General features: G+C 36.7%; 1 protein-coding gene across 1 annotated transcript in view; it reads left to right on the top strand.

Annotated features, from left to right (window-relative positions):
- Nucleotides 1-265: 265 nt before the first annotated feature.
- The window catches only part of LOC149816764 (signal peptide peptidase 2-like), a 33,079-nt gene continuing 22,800 nt past the window's right edge, over nucleotides 266-10,544 (top strand). Inside the window, exons 1-8 of the mRNA XM_089988081.1 lie at nucleotides 266-646; nucleotides 2,002-2,117; nucleotides 2,194-2,345; nucleotides 2,457-2,542; nucleotides 4,717-4,844; nucleotides 7,498-7,548; nucleotides 9,204-9,290; nucleotides 9,400-9,469. Of these exons, the coding sequence (XP_089844207.1) occupies nucleotides 607-646; nucleotides 2,002-2,117; nucleotides 2,194-2,345; nucleotides 2,457-2,542; nucleotides 4,717-4,844; nucleotides 7,498-7,548; nucleotides 9,204-9,290; nucleotides 9,400-9,469 (730 nt within the window). The 5' untranslated portion in view covers nucleotides 266-606. The remainder of the gene's footprint in view (nucleotides 647-2,001; nucleotides 2,118-2,193; nucleotides 2,346-2,456; nucleotides 2,543-4,716; nucleotides 4,845-7,497; nucleotides 7,549-9,203; nucleotides 9,291-9,399; nucleotides 9,470-10,544) is intronic.

Here is a 10,544-nt window from a genome sequence, read left to right as displayed (position 1 = left end):
TGTCAAAAAAAAATTTGTTGGACTGCAAGTCAAAAGTCATCTACCAGACATGAAAAGCAACTAATGTGGTGAGCCAGATCGGCTCAGGCTGACTTGACGTCTGACAACTTCAACGATTTGGAAGGGGACACCGACTCACACCCAGACGAAACCTAGCCCTAACTGGTCCGGCTCGTAGATTGACATTGCGAGCCCTAGGCCCTGTTTGAGCTTACGAGGAAGGAAGCGTGATGCCTTGAAAAAACTTTATAATACACAACAAAATAGGGAGAGGGATGAAGTGGGGAAAATAGAAAAGGGAAAAGGAAAAAAAGGAAAGAAAAGTAGCGGAAGAGAGAAAGAGGGGAGGAAGCAAGGAAAAAAAAAAAAAAACTCCTAAGAAACAGGGAGAGGGGAAACGCCACCCTGTGTCCGTTTCTTTGTGTTTCTTGGCCTTTGATTGCCTGCGCCGAAGCGATCGGGGTGGGTGAGGATTGTCGTCTTCCTTTCCTCTCCTCCCGTCGTCGAATTTTCCGGCGAACCTTCTCGATTCCGCCAGATCCGTGGCCTTTCCTTGTCAGATCCCGCACCTGTTCGCCTGCTTGCTTGATTTTTCCCTTGTCAGAGATGATGAAGAGTGAGCGCGTGGCCAATTTTGCCCTCGCAGGTAGGCTTTTCCTCTTCCGCTTCTTTTTCTGATCCTCCGATCCCCCTCCCGGTTTGCTTTTTCTCGTGGTTTTCTTCTATCGAATGCAATCTTGATGCTTTCTTTTCTTATGGATTTATGGCCGGAGGTATGTTTATTATTCTGTTTGGAGTTTAGAGTTTTATGGAGGATAAGTTCTCTGGCTGTTTTTGTTTACTGTCTTCGGAGGTTCATGTCGTGAGATCTTTGAGATCTCTCTCTTTTTCTTGATCTATTGCACTTATTTCTGTAAAAATTGGCTTCCTATTTCGATTTCATTGGCTTTCCGTTTTGTGGGTTTTGATTTTTTTGGAATGGTCTTGCAGAAAAATATTTTCCTGGGTTATTAAGGCTTTTCCTGAGTGAAACATATTAAGGTGGAGGTTTAGAAAATATGAACATTTCTTGGTTTGAGCTTGCGAAGTGTTTACTAGATTCAGTAGTGGGTAACGCTCATTGGGTACTGTGTTAATGTGTTGTATGAATGAGTAATGTGCTTTCGATGTGTTAGAATGTGAAAAAATGGACGTTCTTCCATTGCTTGGTTGGATGAGGTTTAAACTTCAAAATTGTCACGGCTTAGACCGCTAGACTGGGGGTCGAGGTTCCAATCCCACGGGCGTCAAACCCTTGCATTATAGCCGAAGCAAGGCGACTCCCTCGGGGGCCGAGGGGTGCGCCACGGTTTTGCGACCTTAGGTTGGCAGGCATTGACCAGCACGACTAGGTCTCTGACTCCGGGGATGTGGTTTATACGTTCCTCATGAAAAAAAAAACATCAAAATTGTTACGGCTTAGTCAAGGGACATCATAATCAATGTACTTTGTGCATTAGATAGTTGACTATTGTTTACCATGGCCTGCACAGATATAAGGATCGTCTATAATCATGGTTTCATCGTCATCTTGTGACATTGTATTGCACCTAGGGTCATTTTTTTGCTGTTTTGGAGTGAAAAGCAAGGGAACTTGTACTATACGATTCATTGGTGTTTATATGCTTTTGTATGACTTTTTGTTGAGAAATATGCATGCTTAGCAAGATGCAGTTCTTACTTGTATTTTTCACATAATCCCCTTTTTTCACCAACTTTAACAGTTTTCTGTTCAAAAAAAGAAAAAATTAATCATGAATATTAAAAAGAAAGTTGCATAATGTTATTCTATCTGATTGATTTCTTCCACGTGTTTGTGTTTTCTCTATGGTTTCCAATGAATGACAAAGCTGGTGCTTTGTTTAAGGAATACAAAACTTGTAGGTGCTGCAATTTCATTTGCATAAAATATGTATTTCATGTATTGATGTATGCTTTCTTATTTAAAGTGTATTCTTGCAGGTCTTGCATTGGCACCACTTGCCCTCAATATAAATCCAAATGTAAATGTAGTATTGACAGCTTGCTTGGCTGTATATGTGGGTTGCCACCGATCCGTCAAACCAACACCTCCTTTAGTAAGGACATTGTTTATTTGTTAGTGCATCTTGAAAAAATATGGATATCTAAGATCATTACTTGAATTAATTGCAGGAGACTATGTCAAAAGAGCATGCCATGCGATTTCCTCTGATCGGCAGTGCAATGCTTCTGTCATTATTCTTACTCTTCAAATTTCTGTCCAAAGACTTGGTTAATGCTGTCCTCACTGCATATTTCTTTGTGCTTGGAATTATCGCTTTTTCGTATGTTCTTCATACCTTTATACTTGCTGAACTGTATCTGTGCTGTTGCTTTTTGGGACAAGTGCTGCAACCAACTTTTTGATAATATATTTTCTTATTGTTCTTTGTCAGTGCAACTTTGCTACCCGCAATTAAGCGATTTCTCCCGAATCGTTGGAATGAGGATTTGATTGTTTGGCATCTACCATATTTTCACTGTATATCACCCTTCTTATTCTTCTGCTTTTCTTTATGTAGCGAGACCTTTCTGTTGATCTATGATGATATGCTTTGCACCTTCCTGCATAAATCTATAGATTTTAAATTGTAGATAATAGCTCTTTTGAAATTGCTATATTAGTGCTGCGGTTGCTGCCTTTCTCCTATGTGGCTTCTATTGTAACCTATTTTAGCTTTGAAATGCTTTATACATGTTGCTTTTAGTGATTGTTATAGTGTTTGGAGGGAGTCAAGTTAGAGAAAGGATGTGATCATGAAGCACAAGCCTCCATTCCGGTACCAGTGTAATACAAACAGACAAAGGAAACAAAAGAAAGTAGAAATGAAAAATAGCAAAAATGTTAGACCTCATAAAATTAAGAGTTGTAAAGTTCATGCAGAAGTTGGGTAAATATAAACTTTGTTTAGTACCTATGTCACATGGGTATGTCTCCATGGGTCCCGTACTTGTGTCAACATGGGTAGTATGTGTTCTAGTAAGGTTGGGGTGGGGGTTGTGTTGCAGTAAGTCTAACATGATGCAAATCATACCCATAAATCCATCTTTGGATTGCTTTTTTAGGTGTTTGACCTGGTCAAATGGGTAGGTCTGTTTTGGTCCTGTCCTTGACAAGAACCCCGGTGACCCTTGATCCACCTTGAAACCCCCTCCTACCCAAGACAACTGGCCAGCTGGTGGTGGAAAAGAAGAAGAAGAAGAAAAAGAAGGGGGAGGAGGAGGAGGAGGGAGAAAGAGAGAAGATAAGAAGAAGCGGATGCAAAAGGATAGAAAGAGAGAAGCAGAAAGAGAGAGAGAGAGGTGGGGGAGGGGATCAAACCTATCCGTGTGTATACACATGCGTTTGTGTGGATCAGTGTTATCAAAAATGCGCCCTGAGGCACCAAAGGCGTGCCTCGCCTTGAGGCGCGGCCCTCTGTGCCTCGAGGCACAAAAAAAAATTATTATTATTTTTTTTGTACAACAAGATTTCTAAGACATAATCAACAAGATTTTTAAAGGTTAATCTCAGATATCTTCCAGTTATTTCAGTTATGTTATCAGTTTCTTAGTATATTTTAACTTTTGTTGGTTAATCTCATATATTTTCCAGTTATGTAATCAGTTTTTTAGTTACTTTTATATGTTAATCTCATATTTTTTAGAATAATCTCATATATTTTAACTTTTGTGGGTTAATCTCATATATTTTCCAGTTATTTCAGTTATGTAATCAGTTTCTTAGTATATTTTAATTTTTGTTGGTTAATCTCATATATTTTCCAGTTATGTAATCAGTTTTTAGTTACTTTTATATGTTAATCTCATATTTTTTAAAATAATCTCATATATTTTAACTTTTGTAGGTTAATCTCATATATTTTCGTGTTATTTCAGTTATGTAATCAGTTTCTTAGTATATTTTAACTTTTGTTGGTTAATCTCATATATTTTCCAGTTATGTAATCATTTTTTAGTTACTTTTATATGTTAATCTCATATTTTTTAGTACTTATTTGAGATTTTCTATTTCTTATTGGTTGTTATTTCATCAATAAAGCATTTCTTTATTTATTTGTATTTTAGATATTTTTTTATAACTTTTTTAAAGTTTTCAAATTTTTTTTTGAGGCTTACGCCTCACCTCGGTTTTCAGTGGAACGCCTCGCCACGCCTCAACGCTTTTCACAACATTGGTGTGTATGCATGTGTGCATGTGTGGTGTGTAATTCTCACTTTGAACACACATTTTGATCCTCTCTCTCTCTCTTTCTCTCTCTGCTTCTTCTTTCTCTCCTTCCTTCTCCTCTTTTTCTTATCTTCCACACACACACACACATATATTCTTTGTAAAGTCAGGAACTGATTTTCTCATTTGAAAGTTGTTTGTAAGTTTTTTACCATCACTATTGGAGTGTTTTACAATAAATTACAAAATAATCACTACAACACATTACAGTAGGACCCTGCTTTGGAGGGCAGACCTTTTGTGTGCATGTGGAAATTTGATAGACAGTGTTTTAGTTCATCTTTTATGTTTGAGAACCACAACCTACCTTTACTTGCTTCCCCTTTTTTCATTCATTTGGTGGTGGGCTATCATGCTACCTTTGATGTTTTAGGTTGATTAGTATCCTTATGAAGTGTTGATTGTTCTACGGTTTTCTTTGGCAGCTGTGGAGGTGGAGTTTACTAGATCTCAAATTGTTGCAGCCATTCCAGGAACCTTCTTTTGTGCTTGGTATGCTAAACAGAAGCATTGGCTGGCAAACAATGTTTTGGGGCTTGCGTTCTGCATTCAGGTTGGCTATTAGTTCATTTGAAAGAAAGGTCCACTTGGCAGGTGGTCCTATAGCCTTTGCATTACATTTTATAGTTTCTAATCTTGCTTCATAACAGTCAAAAGGAAGACTGGTGTACTTCTCATGGGACTAACAGGTTGTAATTAAATGCTTTATTTTAGGCATTTGGAAATGATAAAATTTCTAGTGTTAAATTTCTAGAGATATATTTATTGTCATCGTTCTACTAAAATATAATGGAACCTCAATGTTGTATGGATGTGCATGTAAAGATTTGTGTTCTCCGTAACTTAAGAACATTGCTTCCTATACCAGCCAACTGATGCTGCTTTAAATTAGTGCCAAAGCTTGAGGGTCTTGTTCCTATTTTGTGAACAAATATGGATCCCTTTAGCTGCAAGCCAGTATATGGTGAAAATTGTTATGTACACTGGTCCTAGAATGTGCATTTCTACGTGTTAAACCCCAAATGCTAAAACTGCATGTTTGTGTGGTTGTATAGTTGGATGCACGCATGCAATATTAAAAAACACATGTAAACAGGATATGATTTGTGCAATTAAGTCTATGGGAATGCCCATACACCCCTGTATTTCTGGCAATAAGGATTCAAAAAGATTTGTTGGGGTTGATACCATCTTGAAGAGCAATAGATCCCTTATCAATATTGAGCCTTTCTGCAGCTGGAAAATTACGGCTGTATAGTTTTTACCAAGATATCCTTGATATGAATATTTAAGTTAATTCTTGACCCTGTTTAACAAGACAAGACTCATCCATGATCCATCTTTTGATCGACATGATTCTAACTCAGATTAGCTGGAAATTGGTAAGATGCCACTCTATCAGTTTCCCAGACAATTGATGCCAGATGGCACTGGGAAGCACTACATGGAAGTAATGCACTCAAGTGTTGTGTGTGTGTGTGTGTGTGTATAGGGAAACTGAAATATGTTTACCAACCAAATATGTTTGCTGGTATGAATCGAGCTTTTCATAGGTTTTTTGCAAATCTAACCCTGCAGATGCATTCTGCGTGGTCCATTTGCTAGGAATCTACTGTTGAATCATAGTAATTGGATCAAGAAATGCAATTTTTTATGCTTGAATATTTATGAAAATTCTAAGAACCCTTAAACGATCCTTCTTATACATCATAATTGGATTATCTGAGAGTCTACTTCTATAAAACCAAGCGTCTAGATCACATCCGTACGGTGAAATTTAAAAAAAAAGGTAAAAAGACCTGCGGAAATCTTGGTTCATACCAGTAAACATATTTTAGTTACTATATATATGAAAAGGTGGTAGCTGCTTACCACTTTTCTAGCAAACCAGGCTTTCTAAGGGGTTTTCCCATGTTTTACTTAAATCTGACTGTACAGATGTGTTCGGCACAGTCAACTTACTAGGAAACGACACTTGGATCATGCTTTTTCGATAAAAAACATGATTTTTAAGCCTTGAATATTTAGAAAAATCTTACGCCGTCGATTTTTTTAAACCTTATAAAAACCTACCTGTGTATTGGAATCAGATGATCCAACTGTCGATTCCTATAAAATCAACATGCAGAAACTTGATTTTTAACTTGTATTTTTTCCTCTCAAAAAAATACTCTTTTATTGTCACATCTAGTATGATTATCTTATAGTTAGAAGTAAATCAAAATTTGCTGCTTTATATCTACTTAGGATTCGAATATGTTGCATAATACTCAGATATGGATAGGAATACCAACAGGTCAAATGTGGGTTGGATTCAGGTCAGATATAATATATCTAGATTCAGAGTCAGATTCGGATTCGAGTGTGCCTATACCAAACGTGGGATCCATCTCAAGCAGATACCCTAATTGGATGTACATATACATATAACTGGGTCAGATCTTGCCAGACTGATTCGGGCTTGGGCTTGAATGTGAGAATGCTATAACTGGGGCGAGTTTGATTATCATTCAAATATTACCTCGAATATTGTATCCTACTAAATAGACCCAGATTTGATCAGATATCCGACCCAATATCAACTCTTTACATACGTAGGTTTGGATATATTATGATGTTTGCGCTCCTCTGTGTGTGTGTGTGTGTGCACCCTAATGGAGGAACACATCTTTGAAAATCTTGAACAGTTGCAATTGATCTATGAAAAGGATTTCCGTAGTTACAGTAATCTGTTAAAATGTGATTCTGCATTTTAGATTTTTCAAAAGTGCAGTTTGGTGGTGCCAATAACTAGAAATCACCAATTAGATTTTAGATCTTTTTAGTTTAGTGGTGGTTATTGAATATTGTGTGTGCTTATATCCACCACACGGCACGATGCGTGCAGGGAAATGTATATATATGTCCATTTGCATGCTGTCTATGCAGTCTCACGAAGAAATTTGGTGGTCCTTTTTGTGTATCTTTTTTGCTATGCTGTTCACTCTTTGGGTATATTAAACAACTAATTGCATTTAACCAGCTTTCTGCTACTTATCATTTGTTTTGGATTACAGAATGAAAGTAACATTGAAAGTTGTTTTGGCTTCCCTAATGATAATTTTATAATGTTTGATTTACACTTTTGTTCATGTTACTCATTTGGGCTTGATATCCCTTGTACTTTCTTTGAGGGTTTCAGTAAATCAATTCCATCAATTTTGCAGGGCATTGAGATGCTGTCTCTTGGATCTTTCAAGACTGGTTGTATTCTTCTGGTCAGTAAGGTTCCTTCTGTGGGTACTTGACTGTGGAATATACTACTAGAATTAGTTTCTGTGGTTGGTCTTTTATGTTTCTTTTCTGTTTTATGGTTAATTGCAATTGTAAGAATGAAAATCTTCCTTCATATTAACTGTGTAAATCCATCAACAATAGCAACTGTGGCACTCAGCATTCACTGAGTTGGTGAATCCAACATTTAGTAGTTACCAGTGGTAATCCTGTTCTGAATCTGTGGATTCAATATTTTCTCCATTTGGTGTTTTTCACAGTTTTTATTTATGGCCAATTTTCTATAACTTCATGTTTAGCCTTCCATTGGGTGCTTTCTTTGCATGCACAGAGAGTATGTATGGTGAAGATAGGATTCTTGAGATGAATTTCTACAGTAAACAGGGATTCCTTGGGCAGTATTATATCTTCTCAGTTCTCACTATTAATGCTTTTATGTGTTTTAACTGGGTTGGGTTTTTTATGAGTGTCAGTGTGAACTTAGAACAGTGGCCAACAATTTGGCAAGAAGTTTTCAGGTTTTCTCCGAGTAACCTATTGACAGGATACAATAAATGGTTCACAATGACATGGTTATATATCTGCCATATATGCCTCCTATAATTTCAGATATAGGATTACACATGCCTCTTGTTCCCTTAGTAGTCAAAGGCTCTAGGCAGTACCTAGGCATTGGCCCACCCTAGGCACTAGGCTACACCTATTCAGATGTCTAGGCATCACCTAGAGACTCGCAAAGGAATTATTCACTTAAAACAAAAATATAAATAAGCATAAAAATAAGAAGAAAAAAAACTGAAGTTAAATGTTTCAAAACATAGAACCATAACATGATTATAATGTACCATTATAAATAAACAGATATAAAATAACAATATTGATGCCTACAGCCCCAACCCACGTACGTACTCACTTAGCCACCTAAGCACTCCTAGGTGGTAGGTTTGCACTTAGGTCGCCTAAGTACCAAGCTTATACCTGCACTTTTACCTCAAGATAGAAGTATTTTGAGGGTATGGGAGTTTTAAGACCATGAATACTTGTGTTCTCTTCCTATACTGCTCTTAGCACTGTTGAATGGTGATTGTTTTGTGGTATCATGTTAGCATTGGAGAATGGTGGTTGTTTTGTGGTATCATGTTAGCACTGCTGGTAATTTTGTCCCTTACATGGCATTAATTGGAAAGATACAGAGTAGTTATATGTTTCTTGCCCATGGTTATTCATGTTGTATATGTAAATGCATACATACGTGCACAAGCCAAAACCACCTTTCTGCCTCTCTTAACAGAGAGGTCTAGATAATAGCATGAAGGTGACTATCAAGATTTAGGCTAAAAATCAATTATTCACGTGGTGCTATATTAGGGCAAGTTAATCTTGATCTATCAAGTTCACTACATCATACATGCACATGTACATATTCACCTAAATACATATATACATACATACATATGTGTGCATGTGTATGCAAGTGTGTGTGCGTTTGTGTTGTATAGGTGTGTGTGTGCGTGCATGTCTGAGCGTGTGTGCATGAGTTTGTATGTGCATTTGTGTGTGTGTGTGCATCTGCATGAATGTGTTATAAGGTGTACTTGAATAATATCAATGGGACCTGACTTATTTTTTTTATTTGTAGTCTGGTTTGTTCGTGTATGATATCTTTTGGGTCTTCTTCACTCCGGTGATGGTCAGCGTGGCAAAATCTTTTGACGCCCCTATAAAGGTTGGGTTTTCCTTTATACCCTTTATTTTGCTTTCTTGTTGAATTCTTCACATGGTACTGATTTTTTTATTATCTTCTGACACATAATGTCCTCTCTTCCATTCTGCAGCTCTTATTTCCAACTTCAGATCTTGCACGACCTTTCTCAATGCTTGGGCTTGGAGATATTGTTATCCCAGGTGCATTCAATTTCTTGGTCATTATCATGATTGATTAAACTTGAGGTTTCTTCTAGCTTTGGATAAATTAGTTGGAGATATCATTCTTTACCTAGCTTGTTTATGTCCCAAGTCTTTTGACAGCTATTTCAGTTTTGCTGATTCTTTAATTTGCATTACATTCTCTCCCCCTATTCATCTTCAGTGAATTTGGATTTGGGTGTCAGGTTCGTGTTCATATCTCATAACTAATAAACTTACAGCCAACAAATAGGTACATGTTTGTATCTAAGTTCCTCAGAGAATAATTTTAACAAACTCAAGGTTATACCCTTGTGGTATCCCACGTCCTCTAAATGTTGATGGATTTTTTGTATCAACATTAGAAAAGTAAACACACACACATAATTTAGTAGACAATTTCTCTCCCCCTATTCATCTTCAGTGAATTTGGATTTGGGTGTCAGGTTCTTGTTCGTATCTCATAACTAATAAACTTACAGCCAACAAATAGGTACATTTTTGTATCTAAGTTCCTCAGAGAATAATTTTAACAAACTCAAGGTTATACCCTTGTGGTATCCCACGTCCTCTAAATGTAGATGGATTTTTTGTATCAACATTAGAAAAGTAAACACACATAATTTAGTAGACATTTTCTCTCCGCCATTCATCTTCAGTGAATTTGGATTTGGGTGTCAGGTTCTAGTTCATATCTCATAACTAATAAACTTACAGCCAACAAATAGGTACATTTTTGTATGTAAGTTCCTCCAAGAATAATTTTAACAAACTCAAGTTTATACCCTTGTGGTATTCCATGTCCTCTAAATGTAGATGGATTTTTTGTATCAACATTAGAAAAGTAAACACAAACATATAATTTAGTAGACAATTTCTTTTAACTTCGTTAATTTAGACATGTAGGGTTGACACTAATTGTTAAAATATATACATATTTATATATGTATATACTTGTTTATGTATATATATACATGTATATGTACAACAACAACAACAACTACGCCTTCATCCCAAAACAATTGGGGTCAGCGATATGAACCAAAAAAGAAATTCATTTTGGGTCTTCCACAAG

Source organism: Nuphar pumila, chromosome 14 (assembly GCF_984573655.1).
Source record: "Nuphar pumila chromosome 14, dmNupPumi1.hap1.1, whole genome shotgun sequence".
NCBI classification, from domain to species: domain Eukaryota; kingdom Viridiplantae; phylum Streptophyta; class Magnoliopsida; order Nymphaeales; family Nymphaeaceae; genus Nuphar; species Nuphar pumila.
The sequence above is the reverse complement of the archived record's forward strand: the minus strand, read 5'-3'. Positions and strand labels throughout refer to the sequence as shown.